The sequence below is a fragment of the Protobothrops mucrosquamatus genome, unplaced genomic scaffold (genome assembly GCF_001527695.2).
Source record: "Protobothrops mucrosquamatus isolate PMUCROS unplaced genomic scaffold, P.Mucros_1.0 scaffold1, whole genome shotgun sequence".
Taxonomy (NCBI): domain Eukaryota; kingdom Metazoa; phylum Chordata; class Lepidosauria; order Squamata; family Viperidae; genus Protobothrops; species Protobothrops mucrosquamatus.
In genome coordinates this window covers 3,011,711-3,038,071 of record NW_015386388.1, presented here as the reverse complement: position 1 = coordinate 3,038,071, position 26,361 = coordinate 3,011,711, and the positions used below count along the sequence as shown (strand labels likewise).

The 26,361-nt window shown below is 35.5% G+C and overlaps 1 protein-coding gene across 1 annotated transcript in view; it reads right to left on the bottom strand.

The window, feature by feature from the left end:
* Positions 1 to 278: 278 nt before the first annotated feature.
* GRB7 (growth factor receptor bound protein 7) overlaps positions 279 to 26,361 on the bottom strand; it is a 53,493-nt gene continuing 27,410 nt past the window's right edge. The window contains exons 3-16 of the mRNA XM_015832263.1: positions 25,274 to 25,469; positions 22,876 to 23,017; positions 16,698 to 16,854; positions 15,681 to 15,802; positions 14,503 to 14,583; positions 11,528 to 11,665; positions 10,593 to 10,703; positions 9,432 to 9,530; positions 8,902 to 8,982; positions 5,680 to 5,796; positions 4,324 to 4,384; positions 3,179 to 3,266; positions 2,544 to 2,637; positions 279 to 1,534 (exon numbers count right to left, since the gene is read on the bottom strand). Coding sequence (XP_015687749.1) covers positions 1,388 to 1,534; positions 2,544 to 2,637; positions 3,179 to 3,266; positions 4,324 to 4,384; positions 5,680 to 5,796; positions 8,902 to 8,982; positions 9,432 to 9,530; positions 10,593 to 10,703; positions 11,528 to 11,665; positions 14,503 to 14,583; positions 15,681 to 15,802; positions 16,698 to 16,854; positions 22,876 to 23,017; positions 25,274 to 25,461 — 1,626 coding nt within the window. The 5' untranslated portion in view covers positions 25,462 to 25,469 and the 3' untranslated portion in view covers positions 279 to 1,387. The remainder of the gene's footprint in view (positions 1,535 to 2,543; positions 2,638 to 3,178; positions 3,267 to 4,323; positions 4,385 to 5,679; positions 5,797 to 8,901; positions 8,983 to 9,431; positions 9,531 to 10,592; positions 10,704 to 11,527; positions 11,666 to 14,502; positions 14,584 to 15,680; positions 15,803 to 16,697; positions 16,855 to 22,875; positions 23,018 to 25,273; positions 25,470 to 26,361) is intronic.

Below are 26,361 nucleotides of genomic sequence, written 5' to 3'. Positions count from 1 at the left end.
TCAAATTATTTTAAAAAAAAAAAAGCAATGAAGGAAGTCTGCTTATTGACTCCTCTATCGTTCTTGCTGTAGGCACTGTTTAGGATAGGAAAATATGAAGCTGAAATACAATTATACATTAGAAGCCTGGTGTCTTAGATATGGAGATGTATACGTATTTAACATTCTTTCTGTTAGGTAACATTGATTATGCATATCAAAGGTTGCAATTAGCTTGTTGGTTTCACAACTTGATTTGAGTAAAAAACCAGCACAAGGTATCATAAAAATAAGATTTATTATCATTTACAGATACAAACAAAAAAACATCACAGTATATACTGGCCTCAAAAAGTAGCAGAAATAAGAGTGTCACAGCGTTCTTGCATCATCCCCTCTCGCTCTCACAATATTTTAAGCCCTTAACACAAGGAGGAAAAAAAACAACTCCTCAAACCTTGATTTCTCATCTGTCGCATTAACTAAAATTAACAAAAAATCTTTCAATCTTTGCTCTGCTATAGGACTCACAATTAGAAGAATTTATGGGTTTTGTGATTTCCCAAAGCCCAAGATGATTCTGCCTACCAGGCAGCCATTGTTCTCAGAGCTAAAACAGTCACAAGAAATTTCAGAGCAATCTTTGGCTTCATGTGAACCTTCCTACTGTGGATTCTTTCAGGTCAGTCCCAAAGATTCTTATCAGATCCTTATAACATTGTAGCCAATCCCTTGAACAGCTTGCATTTACTTTCATAAACTTATGCTACTAGGTACCAGGGGAAAAGATTTGAACAATAAAAGAGCTCCTTTTCTAACAAAGATGACAGCACCCACAGAATTTGGGGTAGAACCAGACAATAGTTCTTAAGACAGTTAATAAGATAAAAAAATATTTGCAATAAGAATCAATTCTTACATTTTACTATTGTTTCTAGTCAGTTAGGATTTTGAAACAATGCATAACTCTGCCATAGATGCTGGACAACATCCAGACTATTAGAAATCGGCAATCACATTAGAAATATTAAATGATCAATGCAGCAAAATCTCTGTAACATGGTGACAAAGCAAAGTCTGTATAAAAACATATATGTAGAAGGACACTCAGGAGGTAAAAAAAATGTCATATAAAAAAAAGGCACCAGTCAACAATGTTGTGACTGTTTCCAAACTAAATTACTATACTGTGACCTCAAATCCTTCTTTGATTCTGAAAAAAAACCTCAAGGCTTACTGATGAGTAGCCTCATAGGAAGGTCCAATACTGTTCTTTTCTTGGTTTCTTGTAGGAGTGGCTGAAGGCAAGGTGAAAGTCTAAAGTAGCTCCTGATTTCAAAAGGATCTATATATAAGCCTTAGCCAATATATATTCAGGGCCCAGGAATGGCCAGTGGACGACAGTCTATCATAAGGCAACACATGTGCAGTAGTGCTTCAGCTTGCAAGGCAGGATGCCACGGTTGATTTGGTGAAACTCCACCAGTTGAATCAAGTCAGCAAAACGTGTCTGGCCATCATCCATAGTATAGTAGAGACGTCCTTCTTCTTCACACTGAAAGACATAAAGAATGAGGAAACATTGGCATAGAAAAAGAGGCAAAAGAGAACAGAATAAGTGGAATGTGATATCAGTCTTCATCTCAAGAATTAAACTCAGACAGAAGTGCTCTACCCCACCCCTGCCCATTTTGGCTCTCCAGTAACAGTGCTTCCACAGGTTGACCTGAGTATAGTACAACATCTTTTTGTGGTGGGAAAAGTAAACACCAGATGAATTGCAGGTCTCCCAAGAATTCCTTATGCATGACTGTTTAGTTCTCCTAATATGGTTAAACAGATGGACTGCTGATATTTTTTTTCCTGCTTTGTCGTTTTCATATTTTTCAACAATGAATTGGAATTTAATCTTATCACATATTTAGAATTTAGAATAGAATAGAGTTGGAAGGGACCTTGGAGGTCTTCTAGTCCAACCCCCTGCTCAAGCAGGAGAACCTATACCATCTGAGACAAGTGACTGTCTAGCCTCTTTTTAAAAATCTCCAGTGATGGAGTGCCCACGATTTCTGGGGGTAAACTATTCCACTTATTATAGTATTCAGGATATGCCTACAATGACAAATGAACAAACACCAACACCTGCTTCCAAAATATCATTAAAAACAATAATATTTATACATTTATATTTGGTTTGGTCAGATTCTGTTTCCCTAAACCTAGATAACCTTGATCTAGCTAGCAGCTGGGAGCTGTATGCTCTATCAATTCCTTACACATCTACAAATGCAGATTAAAGTAGATTATGTTTTGAACTGTTTTTTCTTAGCATGCTGTAAATGTAGCTAAAAGAGGCTTGGAGTGATGCTATTAAATAGAAGTCATCTTTTGTGGAAGGTAAAGTACAATAGAAGAATACATGCAGAACATTTAAACTCAATCCCTAGCATACTGAAGCAATAGTAATTTAGGTAAGAAACCTAAGAAAATTCCTGCATTGCACTTAGACAACAAGCTAGGCTGGATGGTTGAAAGCAGATCAGCCAGTTTCATTGTTCACTTACCGGAAGTATCAGATAGTGCTTTACTTTTTGCGTATGACTAAGGGACAAGACAAAGCCTTTGGGATTCCGCTGGCTTTCACGCACCAGGAATAACCTGCAGTTGATAAGATCCCAAACAAGGATTAGTTTTTACCACCCAGTAACCATGGCCAATCCCCATACACTGTTCCAATTTCCATTGTACTGCACTGCTTGCAAATTATACATCTTTGAATAATTTGTCTTTTCTGATACTAGTCTCTTCCAGATGTAAACAGATTGCAGATCTGAGAGTTGCCAATGTCCTAACCCAGCTAAAGGACTATATTATAGAAAACTGCTAGAATGAATTTTTCTGCAGAGTTGGGAGATGCAACAGGCAAGTACTTGGACAGATGGTGATTCCTTTTCCTTGAAAGTCAAAGCTTAAAAAAACTTCTGGTGGCTATGAGGGTGAAGAACAGCAACTGCTAAGTTTCCTTGCTTGACTCTCCCAAATCAAGAAATACATTGTTCTACTCTCTTACAATATTCTTATGGGAACAATTTCAGGTACACCTATATCCCTCTCCACCCTGGCCAACTTCTACAGCCCTACATCTGAATATAGTAGTATAATTAATATTACAAACTGAAATGTTATTCAAGCAACATACCCATCCACAAGTCCTTGTTGAATTATAAGACGCTGGGTATCTTCTCTAGAAATGTGACCATGGAACCAGGGTTGAGTTTTGTGGATGGCTGGAAGGAAGGAAGGAAGGAAGGAAGGAAGGAAGGAAGGAAGGAAGGAAGGAAGGAAGGAAGGAAGGAAGGAAAAGAAAGAAAGAAAGAAAGAAATATTTTTTTCTTTGAGAAGCAAGGCATTTAAAAAATATTTACAAAAAACTTCAAGTGTAAATGTTAACTTTTACAATGAAGAATATTAAAAATCATGTCTGAAGAAAGTTGGGCTGTTGAGAATAAGTTGGAGCTGATGAACAGAGAAGAATAATTAATCAATAATCTGTTAGGAACTAATATAACTAATATAATCAGTATGAACCAATTAAGTTAAATTGAAGTTCAATTAATGGGAAATTCTTTCATTCCTAAAGGGGAGTAGAGGCTCTACCCGCGCTAAACCTCCAAGAAAGGACATCCCCTGCTATTACTTACACTGATACGGATCGTGCGGGAAGGACAACTTCTAGTAAGAACTCGGTGCCTGGAGTACATTCTAGTATAACCGGCCCAGTGACGAGATCGAAGAGTCGTGCACACGCCCTAATTAAATCTATAAAGGGACTTTCCCATTGACCAGCATTCTAAACCCTGAAGATGTCAGCAGATGCCGACGAAAGCTAGGCACTTTTATTGATTTCTATGTGTTTTAAAGGTTTTTAATATTTTTAAGAACTTTTATCTCTAAATTATTATTATTAAATTATTTCTTGTATTCCCTGGTGCTCACGTCTATTGACTGACTTTGAACATATGTATGTATGTATGTATGTATGTATGTATGTATGTATGTATAAGACACCTTCCCATTTTGTCATAAATTGCTGAAAGGAGGATATTAACATGATAAATGTAAGTATTCTATGATGATTTGGAAAAGTAAGCTGTTTTAGCTATTTTGCTACTTAAGGACAAGTAGTGAAGGACAATTAGTGCTATAAGAAAGAGTATTATTTTCCCCTGCTCAATCACGAGGCCTCATTCACCTCTTAACTTGCTACCAACAACACCAATCAGGGTTCTGCTTATGTTGCCAATATGAAACACATCACATCACGTCCTTGGGACAGGCACTCACCAGCACTGAATGGACAGCTCTGGAATGCAGTGGGCAGGCTGTATCGCTGAGATGTCTTCTTCTGCAGCATAGAAAGAAAAACATCAGAGGTTGTTCAAGTGTTTAAATTTGCCCTCACAGTAATTATCCTGGCTAATTGCCATACACGTTTTGAACAATTCCAGTGAACAACTATATAAACATTTTACAAAAATTGCTGTCCTAAATTTACTGTATAGAGTGGGAGCTTCTTTAGAGAAAACATTCTTGAGATTGGACTGCAAACTTCCTTGGAGAAGAGTTGGTTTCATCAGATTCATCTGACAAAGCCTAGTCAGCTTCACAGAAGCCAGATGGTATGATAAATGAGTTAATTTTTGAGTTGCCTTAAATTATTTCAGATTTACTTGTCTAATAATCTTGTATCACCAAAGGAATAAATGTGTTCAGGAATATCAAAATTGGACTTTTTTTGCTTGGCATAAAGAGAAAGGGAAATAAGAAGGGAAATAATGGGATGGTAGAGGTGTTTGGGATTGGAGGTTAACTGAATTGTGCTGTTGCCCATGTGTTTGTTTGTTTGTTTGTTTGTTTTGGTGAGTGGGGCCATTGTTTTATTTAGGAGCACTGTGAATGGTGTGTTGCAGGTTTTCTGCTTTTCATCCTTGTACGCCACTCAGACTCATCTATGTGAGATGTGCAGCCATATAAAGGATATTAAAAAAAACAAACAGGAATTTTAAACACATAACGAACATTCCTGTGGGTTTGATTCAAGCTACTTGCTAATATTAGGAATAGGAGCCTAATGGTGTTTAAAATCCTTGTTATTATAGGAATTGTTTTGTTTAATTACTAGATCAGGCTTCTGGCTATTGTCCAAGATACTCCAATGTCAGGCTTTTAGGCTTCAACTCTGCACATCCTTGCCATTTGTCCTAAACTCTTAAATTTCTTTTGCTAGCAGCCATCCATGACTGGCCTCCCAAATGGATGCTGCTTCCTGTACTTAGGATGACCTTAGCTCTTATGGGACATTTAATTTCCTAAAGACACTTTGAGTTTATCCGCACACAGTTACACATACAGTACAATCTGGCTAAAATGAAAATGGGTTGGTTTTGGCTGACTGTATTGTGGAAACTGTGCTATTTTCTTAACTTATTGAATAAAGCCTTGGTAAGACTTTAGTAAGTCTTTATATATTTTAATTTTATGGGCAAGTTATAATATCACAGTAAGTGTGTTTTGCTAATTCAACTTTATGATCAAAAATATTAATCTGTTGCCATCATAGATTAACCCAGCTCTCCTTCTATAACATTTCTGTATCAATGTCCCTGAAATGTCTAAGTAAGAAATAAATAGTAGACCTACCCTCCATGCCCGAGCTTCCTCTAGAGCTACAGTCAGGGCCTCATTGGGATTTTCAATCACTCGCCCTGTACAACCCGAAAAGTCCATGGCCACGAGGGTATTGTCCGACACACTCCGCTAGCGGATTTTTAAAACAGAGTTTAGCAATTGCTCTCTTTACTAGTGCATAATCAGTTCCTACTGGCAGCATGGTAAGGTGGGACTAATTTAGTAGCTTTCAAAAAAGTTTTTACACAAATCTTCAAATAAAGAGAGGGAGATACTTAGCATAGAAATTAGCAAGTTTTGATACCACACATCAACATTCTAAGGTTTATGTCAAGTTTTGATACTGTATACCAGTTTCTAAATTCTAAGGTTTATGTCTACATTTAAACTTCTTTTCTTTAAAAAAATAAAATAAACTTTTGAAAAATAAAATAAACGACTGCACAAAAAGGATTATGAGAAAATACATAGTAGATAGGCCATAAAATTGTAAACAGATTTTACAACTGACATACAATTTAAAATGGTTTCATTATTTCAATGATTAAATAATTGAATATATAAAATTATATCATTTTCAGAAATAATATTTAAAAAGTATTTACATAAATCTTAGAAGGACATAAGTAAGTACAATCCTTTTTGCATTTTCAGGTCATCAAAAAGAAATAATTTCTTGAACATGCCAGGGATCTTTTGACACTGACAACAAATTTGATGTTTTTCACACCAGGGAACAAATTAAGGCAAGTTTCCTTCTGGCTATAATTTAGGAGGGAATTTAAAAATATTTGTTTGTTTGTTTGTTTATTTATTTCTCTAAGGAGAAATTTCCTGACAGTTCGAACAATTAATCAGTAGAACAACCTGCCTCCAGAAGTTGTGAATGCTCCAACACTGGAAGTTTTTAAGAAGAGACTTGACAGCCATTTGTCTGAAATAGTATATGTTCTGTTCTGAGCGTTGGTAAGGCATTGAGACGAGGCAGGAGTAACAACAGTTGCTTCTTTATTCAATCTTCAACAGAACAACACAAAATGGCGTGGATCCCTTTTATACCCTTCTGCAGGGAGCAGCATCAACCAATAAATGCAACATATTTTTCCCGCCTTGCGCATGCGCAATAGGCTGGAGACAGCCTGTCTGGCCCGGGCAGCCTCGTGGTCTGCCCGGGACTCTCTGAAGCTTCCTGCACCTGCTGTGTAATCACAGCCCAGGACATAACAGTATAGGGTTTTCTGCCTGAGCAGGGGGTTGGACTAGATCAGGGCTTTTCAACCGGTGGTACGCGTACCACTTGTGGTATATTAATGAGTGGCAGGTGGTATACAGCCCTGCCTAGCCAAATGTAGTGGGGGAGGGAAAGAGCCAGCACAGGCAAGGACTTACAGTGAGAGAGTCCTCTGGAGCTGCAAAGGCCCCAGGCTCACTTCTGGCTCACCCTCCCCCATGAGAAAGGAGGAGGGGGGGCAGAGACAGGAGAGCCTATAAAAGGAGGCAGTTTGGGCAGGAGAGGGAGAGAGAAAAAAAGCAGCAGCCTTGGGAGGAGGCAGAGTCAGCTGCACCGAAGGGGAGGGGGAAGGGGAGGGGGAGGGTGGGGTGAGAGATCAAGCAGGCTGGCCATGAACCGATCTACAACTGCTGTGGCAGCCACCTGTGCTGGCAGCAGCAAACAGGCAAGAAATGCAGCGGGGGAGAGGTCGCCCTCCAAGAGGAATGAAAAAAAGGCAGCAATGGCTGGAGGGAGGAAAGGAAGTCCCGCCTTAGCACTTGGCCACCAGCAGCCCTGCCATTGATTTTGCTTGTCAAAAGGTTGCAGAAAGGGATCACATGACCCTGGAACACTGTGACCATTATAAATATGAATCAGTTGCCAAGCATCCAAATATAAATCACATGACCCTGGGCATGCTGCAATGGTCATAAGTGTGAAAAATGGTCATAAGTCATTTCAGTACAATTGCAACTTTGAACAGATTTTTTTTTTTGTGGTAATCAAGTTTTTGACACCTTGCTAGGTGGTACTTGAATATTGTCATATCCTAAAAGTGGTACAATTGGTAAAAAGGTTGAAAAGCCCTGGACTGGATGACTTCCAAGGTCCCTTCCCATATCATCATCATCATCATCATCATCATCATCATCATCATCATCATCATCATCATCATCATCATCATCATCATCATTTCTTCTTCTATCTTTTAATAGCTGTGTAAATGAATTGTCTGCTAGACTACTGCAAAGTACCTAGAGCTATAAAGGAATGAACAACATATACTTCTCTAAACAACAACAGAACAGGATAAAAATGGTGATAGTGTAGAAGATGAATATACTATATACATCAAAAAATCAAACTCACAATATCTGAAAGAAAAGATTTTGAATCCTAAACAAAAGATCTTATTTTCAGTGTAAATAACTTCCTCCCAACAGAGCCTCATGGGTAAACTTTCTCAGCACAAAGACAAATATAAAATATAAAGCAGTAATTACAAAAGGTTCCACTGTGTAAATTTGGTTTTGCAATTTGTCTGGAAACTCTCTCAGTTTTGTCCTTCCTTACTCTTGAAATGGATGTTATCCATTTATAGACCAGAATTTATATGTCCATGCTTTTTTCAAAAAACAAAGCTAACATGTTGACTAGTGCTGAATTGCACACGAAACTGAGCAGAAGAAATATGGTTGAGATCTGATGAAGTACAGCCACTCCTCATTTAGTGACTATCTTAATACAGTACTACTACAATACTTAATACTACCATAATACAACAGAATTTATTACACTATTTATTATGACAGTAGTAAGGAACTCATTTTCAGACCAATATGTGTATTTATGACTAAATTTCATGTCCTGACAACACTGCACACAGGAATAAGAATAATACTGGCATAGCTGTGGGAGACAACTTTATCTAAATGAGAGGGCAACAACCAGTGATCTTTGCAATGTGCTTCTATCTTGGCCACTTTTTTACATAATGATTATTTTGCTTAACAATTTGGTCACTAGAACTCAGTCGCTACATAGGAAGTAGGTGTGTGAAACTAATATATCTGCAGAAAAATTTACCATTTAAAATTAACTCCAGAAAGGGTTTCATTTCATCCACTCAGGAAATATATACTTATATGAGGAAGGTATTTCTAAAATGCCTACACCTTCATAAGGTATCAAAATGTTCACCCAAATAATAAAAACAACTGATTTGTTATCAGACTACGTACCAGGGGCACAGTGCCAAACCAAGCTGGTTCCTTTTGCCGTGCCTGACATTGCTGATAGTTTCTGTAGAGCTGTATGCCATACTGAGGAAAGATTAATAGTTGTTAATATAGAGAAAGCAACTCCAGCCCATGAAACAGTTTTCTATGCCTGAAAGTGACAAGTTTGACAATACTGTACAGTCCTACTATTTCTTTCCTCTAGAAATCATAGTATTGAGACCACACAAATTATTAAAAGCTACCAAATGCAATTGGAAATCAGCAATATAGCAATACAGCAGGCAAGATTTGAAGGATGGTGTGGGCAGAGCTTAAAATCCTATGTCAAGCTAAATGTTACTGAAATGCATCCTTGTATATTTACACCTTTTGATAAAGGAAAAATTCAACCGCTGAAGTAAGGTTGCAATAAGAAGAAAGAGGGAGTTTCTCTTTCCTTCCCATTTGGAGGAACATGGTTTCTTGGAAATTTCTATTTATATTGAAAGAAATGTCCTATTATTTCCAGTGCCAAACTGAATGGCTCCCACCTTAAAGAGACGAAAGGCAGCCATCCAGCATGTGCGACTTTGTTCATCTTCACAGCAAAAGAGCTTCAGGCCTTTGATTCCACTGCGTGCCTTATGTGGCTTTAAGAGAGAGAAAAAACTGATAAGAATGCATACAACATGACAATTCTGGCAAGATCTTCCTCTTCCTCATCTGAAAAAATTCTACACGTGCTTGGTCTAATTTGAAAAATCGTTAAGCCTCCTGTTTTAGGGGTATCTTGACTCGGGAATCATCATCCCAAATCAAGATTCTATGGAAGAAAACATTTTTTAAAAATTAATGTGTTAAAAGCATGCTCTTAGATGCCCAAAATACTTATTCTCAGGGTGTTTTGTTCTTGGTTTACTTTTTGAGTTTGTTTGTTTTCATCAACCTTAAAAGAATGATAGTTCTAGCCTTTCTATATTGGGCTTGTCAGGAAAATTAAATTATTCCCAGTTATTGCATCTCTTCCTGAGTTATTGCTCAGGATTTTTTTAAATAGGAGAGTGGCTTGTGTGACAACTATGAGATTGGCATTTTTTTAATACGTTCTGAAGAGAAGTATTCCTTCAGTTTTAATTTGAAAAAGTATTGCCAGTTTTCAAATATTGGTCAGCATTCTAAATTTTATTTGTAGAGATTCACATTCAAGTTTTTACAGTAGTTGAGAAATGTTATATACAAATATAAAATTATAAAAATACAAAGATATTAAAAACCAAATGAAAAGGTAAAATAGATAGTCAAACTGTCTATCAAAGAATTTAAAAGCAAACCTTAAGATATTCAAAACAGAATGAAACATTAAAAGAAAATTATTACCATTATTATATTTTTATCCTGCTCCTCTCAGCTCAATAAGATGTTAATAATAATAATGTTAATAATAGCATATTATAAATGTAGTTATTTGGATATTGAGATTTAAATTAAGAATCCTCAAAATATTAGTATTTTAAGAAAAACCTTATAAACACAACTTCCCAGAGAATCAAAGGTTAAAGTTAGGGTTATAGACTGAACAACAATTGAACAACAATACTCATTTTGCATTTTACCTGATCCTTAATATTCAGTTCTATGGATATTTTAATGAACCTGATCATTTAAGAGATTAAAGGTGGAATGAACCCAAAATTAATTCTCACTTCTCTTACCTTGATACAAAAGCCATATTCGGTGGGTGTGTTATACTGTTTTTTGCCTTGGCTTATATAATAGATGACTGATTCATTTATGTCAACACAATATTGTAAATGCCGGGGGTCCTACCATAGGGGAGGCAAGAAAACACACACACACACATACATATATATGTATTAACAAATGAGATTTTACTTCAGACCAATTGTACCTGGGGATTTAGGTTCTAGACATATTCTGTATATGCATGATTAGATAAGGCTAAGAATGGAATTTAGCATCTGATGCAAACGTAAGTATCCTTCTAAATTAAAAGATTTTTTTTTCTTTCCTCTGTCTAGAAAAAAGTAGCTTTCATAATTACTAAAAATAATAAAACTTTTATGGACCAAGAGGACTTAATTGTTTTGTATAGTTCCCATCTCAGTTTCCTAAATAAAAGAAAATGTGCATAAGTCCATAACACATACATGTTTCTAATTTCTGAACAGAGCATAGCAGTCAAGAAACATTCATATTTCATCAATTCCTTGAATTCATCTATTTAGCAATGTCAGAATAATAATATTGACTACTTTAAACAGGGCTATAACAATTACTGAGCTAATAGAAGCTGAAGGCAAATTGTATCATTATTAAAGATTAAAGTTATTACTGTATGTATCTTATTTTACATTAGACGAATTCCCAAAATCCATAACATTTGAAAAGCATAGATTTTAATTCCATTAGTCTATAATTTGTATGACAGTTTCAGCTTGGGCATATCAAGTCTCAGATCACCAGGTTCTGCTATCAAGCTTCATACAAACATCATTCTTCTAAATATTGCTGATGCCTAATCCTGTTTTCCTTTCTGGGAAAACTGTTGCAACATACACTCAGAACTGTGTCTATAGGGAAAAAAAACAAGGGAATCCTCCATTATATCTTGCACTCACAAACTTACTTTTGACATGCCTTTTGTTGAGTAATAGAGCCCAGAACGCCGCAGAGAAAAGTAAAATCTTTTCCAGGCTTTGCGCCCAACTTCTTTCAGATGCAGGAACCCTTGGATTTCAGGGCAACTTCCTGAATTTAAAACATTCTGAAAGAAAAAAAATGGAATTAAAGACTCAGGCCGCATTACAAATTTACTGGTGGTCCTAATTGCTTCTTTTTGAGTGGTGGGGAATTATGGGAGGAGGGAAAATTATGGCAGAAGTTCTGTGTTGCATGATTTAGATTTGTAGCATGCAGCCCTGGGAATATGAAATGTTTCTAAAATACCTGTTGGCATCCTGCTGTTAGCTGAGCTTAGTTTTCTTCTTGTAAATATTTCATAACCAAACTAAGTAATATGATCAATACTTTGACCCAAAGGAGTGTGCTTTGCTGTATTTTCTCCTTAAAACTCCTTAAAGATGTTTTGGTTGTCAAAAAAAACCCCTACAGTGGCAACTTGGTACTCATTGCTACTTCATTCAGGGTGGAGCTACAAGTACTAAAAATGATGAGTACCAAGCAAACTATGTGGCTTACCATGTGACCCTTTATTTCAGTCTGAAGGAGTAGCAAGTTATGAGGCAGCCGATGCCAGCAAGTTCTACCTTGTGCATCGAATACCAGGAGAAAGATGAGTCCCAGGACAAAAGTTACTCTTCAAAACACACTGAGTATCAAATTCAATGAGTTTTGAAGCAGTTAAGTATCAAGGTATGAATGTTGTCTCATCAGGTATAAAGCAAAAAAAAAAAGATGTATTATATATTTTGAAAATCCAGGTATATACAACCTGCCTTACTCATTCTGTGTCCCCCCCCCCCCCGCTCAAGAACATCCCAGGTCACATTATCATCACAACTTGGTAGCAAAAATGCAGATTTTGGACATCAAGTTTGGTTAGATCTACTCTGCCTCATTAAAAACAAAACACAGAACTATCATACATGAACTATGAAAATTTAGATGATTACCTAGCAGCAAGTCATTAGCTACTATTTAGAGGTCATATGGATTTTTGTGGACCACATATAGTAACCCTAGGTTTTTCCAGGATTTGGAAGTGAGATGCAGAGGAGAAATTAAAGGACAAAATGTATGTCTGAAGCCTCCTTTCATCTTTTAAACTCCCTTCAAACTCCCAGAAATTACTACCATATCTCAGAGGCCAATAGGTATACTTATTTAATTTTCAAATAAGTACATTCTAGCAACAAAAAGCTGAACATCCAGCCATAAAACGTTGACATAGCTTAAGTTCAAGTGATATTTTAAAAAATGGAAAATATAAGAAGTAATGATACATTTAACACAATATTAAGTATTAGAAAGTAATTTCTGGAAAACTGTTCGTTATGAATTTGTCTACTGTTTTTAAAGCCATCCAACATTAAGGCAATGGGTTATTTTAATCTAATTGCATATTGTGTGGAGAAATACATTCATTTCTCTGGCTGGAATTGGTTGCCAATGAACTTTTGCAAGAGAAGATTTCAACAGTTTAGTTATACTGTGCAAAATTTTACAGATACAATACATTCCTTCTGTTACCTTTCATGATGAGCAAATAATTAAGGCAATATAATTTATATTGCAAATTTCTGACTGTTTCCTATCCAATATAAAGAGGCAGTATCTAGTTTCTGTATCAAAGCATCCAAGATCTCTATTTTCTCCTTTTGAATGAAAGGGGAACTGAAAAAACTCTGAATGAGTAAAGCAGGAATGACCCAAGTTCCCTTTTTGCACATCTCGGATTGCAAATATTTTTTCTTGTAAATGTGTGACAAACTGTCAAAACAGACATTTGGTAGCATGATTTTTGAAGAGGGGGAAAATGTTGTTGAAATGTCAAATGTCAAAAATGTAGTAAAAGCAGTCAACCAAAGACAAGCACATCTCTCCTCCAGTGATATCACTAAATCACAATCACACCTCCTATGACAGTGGTGGCGAACCTATGGCACGGGTGCCAGAGGCGGCACTCAGAGCCCTCTCTGTGGGCACATGCGCCGTCGCCCCAGTCCTAGGCCTTCAGCTGGGTTTTATAAAACCTTTTCGCTTTAGACCTCCGGTGCCATGTACAAAAAAAAAAGGTTCAATCAGTCAATTTCAACTTCTCGCAGGAAAAAAAAAAGATCTTGCAAAGTTGGAATTGATTGATTGAACTTTTTAGTCCCACCCAGTCTGCTGTTACCACCGCAGCCACGCCCACCCAATGGGCCACACACCCAATGGGCCATGCCCACCCGGCACCCGACGATACATAAGTGGGTTTTGGGTTGCAGTTTGGGCACTCGGTCTCTAAAAGGTTTGCCATCACTGTCCTATGATCTTCAGAAGCCTATATCTGGGTTTTGAAGAGTAGTCTTTGTCTCATTCCCTCTTGAGAATGAATATTTGTCTGAATAATTTCTCCTCAGTGTTGGGAAATTTGTTGTGATTCTATCTATAGAATTTCTTTTTAACATTGTTTTAATCTTACTACTAACCTATATAATCTTACTACTAGATCGATAGGCAGCATTTAAGATAAGATAACATTTATTGTCATTTTTTAGTGTGGGCACAATGACACATATCAAAAATGAAATTTAGTTGCCCGCTCTCAAAGTGAACACATACATGACACACACCTAAACATATTATATACAACATATATATACTATATACAACATATGTATAGACCTACACCCCTACATATACATAACATATGAATATTAAACATTGTCCATCTTGAATATATAACAGAAGGAGGAAGCTTGAGAGTTCATAAGGTTTATATTTAAGCCTAATGAATATAAATATGTGCATGCACACACAAACAGAAGCTTCTGAAGATATACACACACCCAAACACATGTATGTACCTATATGTATGCATGTATGTATAAGTGTGCAAAAAGATTACTTGCTGTTTAGATAAAGGAAAAAGATAATTACCTGTATGAGTTCTAGGTGGGACATGCCTTTATTAGCTGCATCCTGACATCTGGAGACCATAGCTTCAGGAAATATTGATTGCTATGATGGGAAAGAAAGAAAAGCAGGATAATGTCATGAATTTGGACTGTCATATACTGTATCATTGTGTTCTTAAACATATTGTTTTAATACCAAGGGAAAAAGTGGTCTGAATACTAAATAGTGCATTTATTTTTAGATTAAAAAAAAAGTTTATTGCGCTTATACTTCTAGTGGAAATCCCTACTAAAATTGTAAAAGTTTGGCTTTCACATGTCCACAAATGTTATTTTATGTTTACTCATTTTGGCGGAGTGGGGTATTTATGAGTCAGTATCGATTCCTGTTGACTAATCCCTGGACTTTTCTTGCCATGATTTATCAAAAGTGATTTGCCATTGCCTTCTTCCTAGGAGTGTATGACTGGTCCAATGTCACCCAACTAACTTTGTACCTAAAGAGGGACTATAGCTTGTAGTCTCCTGGTTTCTATCCTGGTGCCTTCACCAATACATCAAACTGGCTCTCTATAATTCTTCCAATACCTAATATAAAAGGAATGATTATTAAATTAGATTGCCATCTTAAAGCAAGTTAGTAATTTTCTGAAGCATACATTTGATCATAAAGTATAAAAGGTAGAAAACAATGGTTTCTGTAGAAAGAATATTTTCAGAATCATGCTTCTCAAATTTTCTTTAATCATGGACAATTCAATAAATATTTTTAAAGTATGAGCATTGCCCAATGAAACAAACATATCCTTCACAACATTTTGTATTTTAATAGCATGGAAGCTCACTTTGGGGAGGAGGTAAATAAGTTTTCTGGAATATAGTACGCATGTTGCTTATATTATTATCAATTCTTTGCTTCAGTGAACCAGTTTTCAGTTTCTGTACTGATCTATTTTCACAAACTAACCAAGTGTTATAAGGCAAGCAGTTATGGATTACTGGTGGACCACATTTTGAGAATCATTATTTTTGGTATTAACATTATAAATGTGAAACACAGAGTTTTTACTAAACAATAGCATCAGGAAACACTATTTCATTTCTGAAATTTGGAATTCTTTAAAAATGAAAAATGAAATAACTGCAAATTACAGGAATGAAATGATGTTTGTTGCTATCTTTAAGGTTATTCCAACTTACTGGTGAGCTCTTGAACAACTCGTATTTAGCATAATTCTTCCTGAAGACAAACCGACTGTCACCTCCCACAGGCCATGTGGCCTGAACCTCTACCACAGACTCATGATCTTCTAAGATCCGCTCTGGAGAAAACAAGGGGAGAAAAAAATACACTACATTAATATTATATCTACATTCAGAAGGTCTTTTCTAGATGCTAAATGCATACAGACAAGCAACTGGAAAAATCTGATAGTCACCATGTTCAATTATCTGATCTCACTTTGTAATCAAGTTTTTCCCAAACAGTCTCTGAAGTGAACATTTTAGATTTCAGGTAAGGAAATCACGTAGGAGTTTTGATTTCCTCCATATAGAAAATACATAATATTTTCTCCTTGATACTCTAACTATTTAGGTCCTAGGAATTATTTTATATGGTGAAGCATCCTTTTACATGGAACCAATAGCAGAACAGGTTTACAACCTGGGCCCCCAAAAAGTGAACACTTGAGCATATTTGCTTCTTGTTGCCAAAAGTTCCTTTTTATTTGTAAAAACATTCCTGGATATATCTGACAGAATGTGTGTTTGTGGATGTGAATGCATGTGTTTCAATATCTCATGATAGCAGTGTTCCAATATCTCAGGGGATGCCACAAAGAAGAGGGAGTCAAGCTATTTTCCAAGGCGCCTGAAGGCAGGACAAGGAACAACGGGTGGAAGCTAACCAAAGAGAGAAGCAATCTAGAACTAAGGAGAAACTTCCTGACAGTTAGAACAATTAACCAGTGGAACAACCTGCCTCCAGAAGCGGTGAATGTGCCAACACTGGAAGGTTTTAAGAAGAAACTGGACAGCCATTTGTCCGAAATGGTTTAGGGTTTCCTGCCTGAGCAGGGGGTTGGACTAGATGACCTCCAAGGTCCCTTCCAACTTTATCATTATTATCACTTATTTAATAAATATAATGATACCAAAAACACATGATTTCCAAGATAAATGTAGTCTGTACTTTTTTTTAATTTTCCTCCTCACCTAGAGATAAGTGATGATAGACCTCTACTAAAGACCAGCAGTCATCATGCAAAGAATGGGTTTTCTGCACCAGCATCTCACAAACATGACGGGCCGTGGTCCCTGCTGTGACTTCCAAAGAGCAGCAAGTATGATCTTCACTGTAAACTTTTACTACCTGTGAGAATAGAAAAAGAATAAGAATAAGCTCAAACACTTAAAAGGACTGGCCTGTTCAATTCTGTGAGCAAAATTATAAGAACAACTTTTAAGAATTCTTAAATTGACATACAATTCATTACTCTAATTTCCTGGTTTTTCTTTCTAAGTTTTTTTTTAAAGAAACTTCTAAACAATAACAATATACAATAACTTGTACTTCATTCTTTGAGAATGGTACGGCAGCAAAAATATTATACACACAAAGAAAGAAAGACTTTGAAATACACATAAAGGAGGTTAGTAAAGATGACAGAATTTGCAAAATGGCTAAATTGACTTGCTTGATTAGGGAAAAGATAACAAATACATTTGTCAGTGACTTGAAACACTTCATGGTCTTTTTTCTGAAAATGGAAAAATGAACTGATAATTTATGGGTAGGATAGGATATGGAAAGAAAGGAGCCATGATATAGCTATAAAGAATAAAATATAAATGCATGTATAACTATTGTAAAGAAAATTGAAAGTCGCTTGTTTATATCTTTTTTCTTTTTATTTCTTTTCTGTATTTTCTCTTTTATTTTTTACTTATTCACTTATCCTTTACTTTTCCTTTAAATTTGTAATTTTTATCCTGTTTAAAAAAAACCTTCAATAAAATTAAGATAGCTTGTACTTCATTCTTAGGGTTCAGTTTTTTCCTGCTTGACATAATCTCTGCAATCAGCTACAGATGGAAGAACCCATCTAACTGGTGGTTGTCAAATTAATATGCAAACTGACACATTGGTAAGAAAGTTCTCTGAATTTTGCAATGTAGCTCTCAACAAACCACAAAATGTGCATCTAGAATTCTATCAGGGGGAAAACACATACTAAAAAAGGATATATTAAGATATGTGCCTCATTACACAGACAACTTATTAAAAGAATCATCAGGAATGATTATGTGGTCCAAAAATATGAAAGTTGAAGGAACCAAAAGAGACACATTCATTTATCTTTAGCTATGATGGTGATTCCAACATGATCATCCATTGAAAAGTGATGACTACCAAGTTCAGTGAATAGTAAGTATGAATAAACTATCGCACCAAGGAAAGCTTCAGAGCCCTCAGCAATGTAAAGGATTCTATCAGCTTGTTCAGAAAACAGAGGGATAAATTCTTCAACAATATATTCTATGTTTTTCAAATGTCCAGATTGTTTCAGATAGCTCATGTACCATTAGCTATTACAATCTGATTTACATGTGTATCAAAATGACCTGTTCAAGACTTACATACCTCCATATATCATGCACGATGGCAACCACCAATCAAAAAATAGGAAAGGATGCTGCTTTCCTATCTCCTACATTTCTCCTACAAGTTTGGTTGTCTACTGATGGAAACAAGATGTTTAAGACGATGTCAAATGACCCAGCCCTGATTTTATGTTTTTATGAATTAGTCAGTTCTGAAATATTTCTGCTACAATCCAATTATTCCACAAGAGGGAGTAAATCTGTTATTCAAGTAACAAGTAATTCAGTTAAATATATTATGCTTAAAGATAATTAAGGATATATGTTCAGTTTATTAAATGAGAGTATCCAAAACAAGTTCTCATAATTATTGATAGTCTTGTATTCGAATTCCTGATGATGAAGGGGAAATATATTATACATATATTTAGATTTTCTCTTTATTATTATTTTATATAAACATGATATTCAAAAGAGATTCTTAAGTTCATTTTAAGCCTTAAAAAAGAGATAGGATGGGATGTGTGTCTTTTAAAGATTCCTCCACAATTAAATTCAAATTTCCAGGCTATTTGAGATGAAAAGAAGTAAGAAAACTTCTTCTGAATTGTGGTAAACACTCAGTTTGTATTATTAAATATATTTGATGTCCATTTAATTATTTTGTTTACATTTCAACTCTTCTATATTTGTGTTTGTATAAAAGCTATTAATAAAGCAGGGCACAATCCCTTTAAAGAACAGGGCTCTAGTTCATCTAGTAAAAAAATCCATCTTCAAGATGCCAGTAGTTGAATTATCAGACTATCATTATTATTTTCTCAGTATCATGTTTTTTCCCAAACATATGACAAGATTGACAACAGTTGCTGGCTTGATATTCTATCTATCTTGATCATAAGTGAAAGGCAGAATGTCATATGTAAATGTCCTTATAAAGGCATGAAGTTACATCTGAATGTTGCTGACATTCCTCCCTCTAACACATATGGCTTAATATAGCTACGTTTGGGTCAGATCCAGCATTTCCCTTGTTCCAACCATGTTTCCTTTTACCATTTTGGCCTTTATCTCAGCATCTCTTCCTTTTATTGACAGGTATCTCCATCTACAGATTTGGAGTCATCAAGCAGAAAGTGGTTATTTCTGCTTCACAAGTGATCATTTTTAGTATTTGAATACAGATCACCAGGAAATGCCAGCGTTTAGGCTAGATGGGAGTGTTAAAAAAACACTCCAGAAAAAGGTGAAGACATACAGTTCTGTACTGTTGCCCAGAAAACTACTAGATACATAGTCACCAGGAGCCAAGGAGTTTTTACCTTTATTATCCCAAAGTTCTTCTGGGCATCAGTCAGTGGAAATCTCAAAATTTAATTTTTAATGCTGCTTTTGCTCTTATGATTTTTGTTGGTGTTACTGTTGATAACGTATCACTATACAATGTGCAAAATAATGTTTATACATTAGTGAACTGATAACTTCTATAAAAAATTCCCATTGCCATGAAGATTTTAGGGCAAACAAAGTTCCAAACCAGTGAGGGCTATACCAAAGGGATTTCTATAGTCCTTTGGTGAGTCACTTTTGCACAAGTTCCCAAAGGTATGCCACCAAACTTGTAACAACAGCAACACTGCACATTCCTTGCAGGTATTTAAGATGAAAGGCATCCTTTTTGCAAAGACTTGGCAGATACAAAAAGTAATTTAAATTCCATGAGAAATATTAGATTTTAATAGCTATACTACATAAGTAGTGAGTGCTATGTCTTAGTTTATTACATTCGCTAAAGGTATGCCTTTAATTGCACTGAGATCTAGAAAATTATTGTTTAAATTAGCATTGATGGCTGGAGGTTAATAGGCAACCAATGTCCACTGATCCATGCAAAAGCAGTCTGAGAAACATTTAGAATACAACAAACAAATAAGAAATAAAGCAGTTTTTGCCACTAGTGCTAAGCACTAATCTTTGGAAAGAAGAGATTATGCACTTACGGAATGTATTAATTTATGAGGGCTGTAATATATAAGCTATAAAAATAAGTAACATCATTGGATGGCAGCAAAGATTTAGAGTTTTCTGTGACTGTTATCTAGTGGCCATCAGCTTTTTGTAGCCCAGATAGAGTACACCTAGCTTATTTTCCAATAATTTTCAAATTATTGCCTTAGGCTATTACAACTTTAATAACACCTTGATCAACAGAAATCATTGAGTGAAGGGCATCTTTGGTTTTGGTTTTATAGTTTGCAGGTAAAAAAAATCATCACGGGGGGGGGGTGTAACCTGTAACTTCCATTGCTTCTTGTTTAGTTCCCATTGCTTCTACAAGATTGAAGTTGCTAGAAGTTATACTTCAGAAATATTTGGAGAATCACTGTTTTCCCACTGCTGCACTGAAGACTGCAAATGAAACTTCTGTTAATACAAAAGTATAGGGATCAGATGAGAAAGTGAGAAGTGTTTAGTTTATAAAAATGTTCGGTCACTGGTCACTTTCAGAGATGAATAATGCATAGTGGCTTCATCACATCTTGTCTGTGCCTTAGTACTTGGAAATAAAAATGAAGAGAGTGTGAAATCAATGTGTTTTCTAATTGTGAAAAAAAAATCTTCAGTATTACTTTCTAAATTCAATCTGTGGGTTCTTATCACAGACAACTTGGCCATTACTTTCCATGCTCTTCTATATTCCATATTAAATTACTGTACTACCATTCATGATATATGGAGTTTTCTGTGAACACTAGTTACTGATCTGGACAATTTAATATGTCCTTTTAAAGGCAATGGAAATGAAATCAGTTCCCACATTTGAAATGGAGCAAAAGTATCCTTTAAAATTTGAAATGGTCAGCTGGATCAATAACTTTCACTGAAAGCAATAAATCCAATCAGTTACAATATAATGTCAAGAACTCTTCACATGGTAACACTTGAGGATACCAGTCTGAAAAGGGTACTATATTTATCAGAATTACTATATAAAATTGAAAGAAAGACTAGCCTCTCTCCATGAAATAATTTAAATTTAAAACAGAAATGGGAATCTTATAATGGAGATAAAATGAGTTTTTAAATTTTAAGCAATACTTCTTTGGGGTATATCTAGAAAGTCCTTCTTGGATGATAGTAAGTGGATATAGGCTTGCCACTTTTTCTTAATGCAGTTCTGATGTTGTCTCTTTAAGTTCACCATAGAATTTATTGCTATTTGTTGTGATATAAATGTGGATTATTTATTTAATAAAGATATATTATTACAATTTCTATTAGCAACCATAACAAGACAGCAAGAATAAGATGCTTTAAAAAAAAGTTCTTTGATGTGAGGCACAGGCAGGCTAACGAACCAGCTGATAGGAGATTATCAGCTGATTTGTTAGCCTGCCTCAGCCTCACATCAAAGTCCTTTTTTTAAAGCATATCTTTAGATAAGAAACCAAAGAGACATCAAATGAACTCCAATACTTACAAAGCAGCTGGAAGCCTTCCATCCCATAATTAAAGACTCCCAGCAGAGGCTCCCAGGCTAGTTAAACAAACCTGAGAATCCTGGCAACAATATCTAAGGGAACCAGCCTCACCATATCTTGTCCTATGAACTCAGAGTCCAAAGCTGTAATTTTCCCTTGACTGTTCCTTTTATCCATACTTTATGGAAGGGGAAAAACAATGGGTAACTCTGAATGTTATGGGTTCAACTGTCAGCTCTTAAGAATAGAGAAGACTCAGATTATGTTGTAATGATATTCTAAAAACAAATCATTTTGATGGATATTTCAAGGAGACCGAAGGAGTGATTGGCTGATTTTTTTGCAACATGGCTGGCTGAAGCATGGTTAGCTAGTTAACAACCCACTGTGTTAGGATGGAAGTTAACAAAGAATTTCAGAGAGCTTTTAGAATTAACAAGAAAACAGAATTACAGTATTTATAAAAATATTGAAAAATTGAAACAAACATAGAAAAATAAGGAAATATTACAAGAGATCTCCAGAATGAGGAGGTTCCAATCTCAACTTGATATGCTAAATGATTTATTTATTTAAAAATGGTTGATTAAAAATAGTGCCTGGATTCATATGTTGCATGAAGCAAAATAAAAAGAAATACATTTGCACAATGTGTGAACCTAGCCAATTATAATACCTTGTCAGGTTATTTAGTTATAACTCATTCTTACTGTGGGCCAGCAGGCAATTTTCACTCAATTTTTATACATGACTGCCCTTTTTTTTGTAGTCCTGCCAAAATGTACCTTGGTACGCTTTTTATCATCTTTGAATTGCAAGACTCAAAAACAAACTCCCTGAAACTGGTTCCTTTCAAAAGGAACCTATGGAATTGAAATCAATCATTTGTACAGGCTATCACATTGGGAGAAGCTACTCTAAACTTGGCAGAGCAAACTCATTTGTGTGTAGTTGTGATGAGAGGGAAAGATCCCTTAAGCCTTTCTTCAGAGGCAAGTTTACTATACTTCTATTTCACTACAGCTTTGGGGAAAAAAAGAACCTGTAAAATGAGTTTCTCCTAAGAGTTCAATCCCTAAAGATTTTGTGCATATATCCATGAAATGTTCTTGAATACTCATGGTCTTCTTCTGAAATATTTTCTTGGTTTGCAGTTTAGTCTTTATCCTGGGATTATCTAGGAGCCTTAGCTTTTCCCAGATTAGTCAAATCAAATAGATATTGCCACCTAGCTGGACCAGCAAGGAGAAATTGATATAGCCCTGGGCCATCTTCCTCTTTCCCCAAATGCAAATAGATACACTTACATGAGAGCCACCTTCACGCTGTGATCCTGGCCCCAGTGTGGAGCTGGTGAGGATAGGTGAGTTTGAGGGACTACAGAGTTCTGGAAAAGGGTTTGGGATAGAAGGCAAAGATAAGGTACGAGGCTTTTCCTCCTTCATTTTTCTAAAGGGAAAAAAATGGAAAGATTGTTATAAATGGGTTAACTATTAATAGGACATCTGGGTTAGTTAATAATGTCATTATTATTATTATTATTATTATTATTATTGTTGTTGTTGTTGTTGTTGTTGTTATTATTATTATTGGGGTAGGCTTTTTTCCTAAGTTTATATTCTCTCAGAGCTAATCATGTTAGTTACATGTACAGCATGGCCATTACTGAAACATAAATGTTTCAGCATCTATCAAAGTTTCTGAGGCATCATAAGAAACAAGATGTGGTATACAGGAAGTCAAAGTGCTCTACATGACATGGCAAGTGGTCTAGCCCTGCAATTCAAATCAACTGTTCCTCATAGAGTCATGGTGGATATAGTTGAGGATGTACAGCACTGGAGGTTTTTAAGAAGAGATTGGACAACCATTTTTCTGAAATGGTCTAGAGCAGGGGTAGTCAACCTTGGCTCTTTTATGACTCGTGGACTTCAATTCCCAGAATTCCTGAGCCAGCAGCTCAGGAATTCTGGGAGTTGAAGTCCACGAGTCATAAAAGAGCCAAGGTTGACTACCCCTGGTCTAGAGTTTCTTACTTGAGCAAGGGGTTGGACTATAAGGCTTCCAAGGTCCTTTCCATGTCTGTTATTCTGTAGCTAGAATCAAATGTGGATGAAACATTCATTATCTCTTGGAAATCTCTCTCTTTTTCTTCTGACACCCTCTATTTTTTTTTTATCCCACAAGTGGCAAGAGAAGAGGCAGATAATTCCTACCAGAAGTCTGAACTCATCTCTTGCATATAATTAAATATTTCAGATCAATATATCACATTCAACACTTATTGCCCAGACTTTAGATCACTCTGCATTTGTTCACAAAGAGCTCATTCAACAGTCAGTAGACTCAGCAAACTTGCTATATCCATTTTTGTGTGCCACTAATACTGTGAGCAGACAAGAAAGCAAATATTTAATTCTTTTGGCTTTTTCTTCCCCAACCCTTCTATATTACTGCAGGTTTGTAATCTATATGCATGGCCATTACTGAGGATGGAAGTTTGCACATCTACCAAAGCATCTTGAGGCACCACAAGACACAAGGTGTGCAGATTTATCTGAGCAGTTACCAAGGAATTCAAAATGCTCTACTTAGCATGGCAAGTGCTCTAGCACTGCAGCTCAAAATTAACTGTTCCTCGGTTTCAGAATTAAAATGAATTCAAGTAACTGTAGATCAAGAATGTACAAGAAAATATATCATAATGAGTAACAGAATGGCTGATTCCATCCATGTTTTTGTTTTGTTCCAAATGGCCATTGGCATACAAACTCAGCAGGTTATCCCAAAGGAAGTGTGATCCTCACAGAAAAAAGTTATCTATCCTGTCAAATGAAAGATTTGCATACTACCCATAAGCCTTAATTCTAATATTTCATTTTGATCATAAAGTGATTTAACTTAATAAACTGTGGATAAACTAACAATCTATTTCACTTGTTACCCCACAAACCTATTTCATGGTCTGTTTCTGTTGCTCCCCTCTGGGAGGAGGTTTTGAAGTATTTATACATTCTATAACAGCTTTGTTCCTTATGTCATCCATCTTGTAAATTCGCAGGATTCTTTTTTTTCACCATGTATGTATGTATATGTGTGTGTGTGTGTGTGTGTGTGTGTGTGTATATATATATATATATATATATATATATATATATATATATATATATATATATATATACACACACACATTCAAATTAGACTGTGATGTTTCTCTATGTCATATACGTATGTTTACCATTATATGAATAATGGTATTTTTTTGAGAGCTGAATGCAATGAAATTTCATTTTAATGTATGCTGATTAGTGTACATTTAAAGTGACAATATTCTATTCTATTCTATTCTATTCTATTCTATTCTATTCTATTCTATTCTATTCTATTCTATTTAAAATAGAAAAAGCTATTAGCATATGAGCCACATCTCATTTTTTCCTATTTTTAGATGAGATACAAACATACCTTGGACGATCATTAATTCAAGCAGATTTCAAGACTTCCCATAATTTTTCCTATTTTTTATGAAGTGGAAAACACAAGGCAGAGTCATTCAGAAATAATTTTTATTAATAGTTATTTGTGGCACTGTCATTGATTCCACAGAAAGCTGAAAGGTCAGACTAATTTTTTTCACAACTGATTTCTACTTCTATAAAAATGAGCCTTTTGTGGTATCAAATGATTTGCTCCATTGTAACCTACCTATTTGCTTGGATGAACAGAGGTTGAGAACGTTTGACCATATCTGTGCGGGCTAGAAAATTGCTCTGTTCACCATTGCAGAGAGGATTGTCATTGGAAAGGGTTCCAGTGTGATCAGATGGCAGGTCACCATCATAAGAGTTGCCCAACATTCTGTTAAGGGTTTTTCTGGGAGTTCCAAGATCCATGTCATTATCTGTAACAAATAATAATTTGACTAACTCTTCCAAAATAAGATAATGCAAATATTCAGATAGAATAAGATTCTGAGAGATAAATGCAAGTTGTTTTTAAAGCAATTCTTCAAAACATTATCACATTTTATTTTTTATTTTTTAACATGAACAGTTGCTGTTTTTAGGATGTGATAGGATTGTGTAATTAAATATGTTCACTGTAAAGCTGTGTAACACTTTATATTCAAAGGGCAAAAAGATGTGCATGGTTAATGAAATGGTTAATGATAATGGTTAATGAAACAAGTACCGGTAATAATTTTTCAATATTATTACAATTATCCCATTCTAGCTTAGACAGTAAAACTCAGCTCAAAAGTTGCTTATTTGTAAAACATATGAATCACCTTCAAATTCTCAAAGTGACATACACAATTAAAACATTGTTTATGCTGCTGAAGAATGCATTGTTACAGTCTTTGGTAAAGCTCCAAGAGAAATTATCTTCCCTGAGCTAATTTGGTAGCACTGCAGGAGCATAATAAATGGGTTAGAGTTAGGATTAGGGTCTCACCAAGGCAATTAGCCAGTGATCTGTTGATAGAAAAAGCAGCATCCAAATGAATCATTCTCTCTCATATCAGCTCTAGAATATTTGGATATGAGTATTGTCAATGGGTTCCCTTAAACTCAAATACTGTAATGATGAGGTAAACCATACAGAAAGCACATAGTTAATTGTACAGTTGATTCAAGTCCCAAAGGAGAATAGAAGCCTCAATTTACTCTTGTGAATAATGAGTATAAGATGGCAGTATGCAAGACAAATTTGCGTTAAAACAAACAATATTTGTTTTAACCATGGTTTCTTGAATAATGAAACATATGGTTATATTAAGTAATAAACTCATC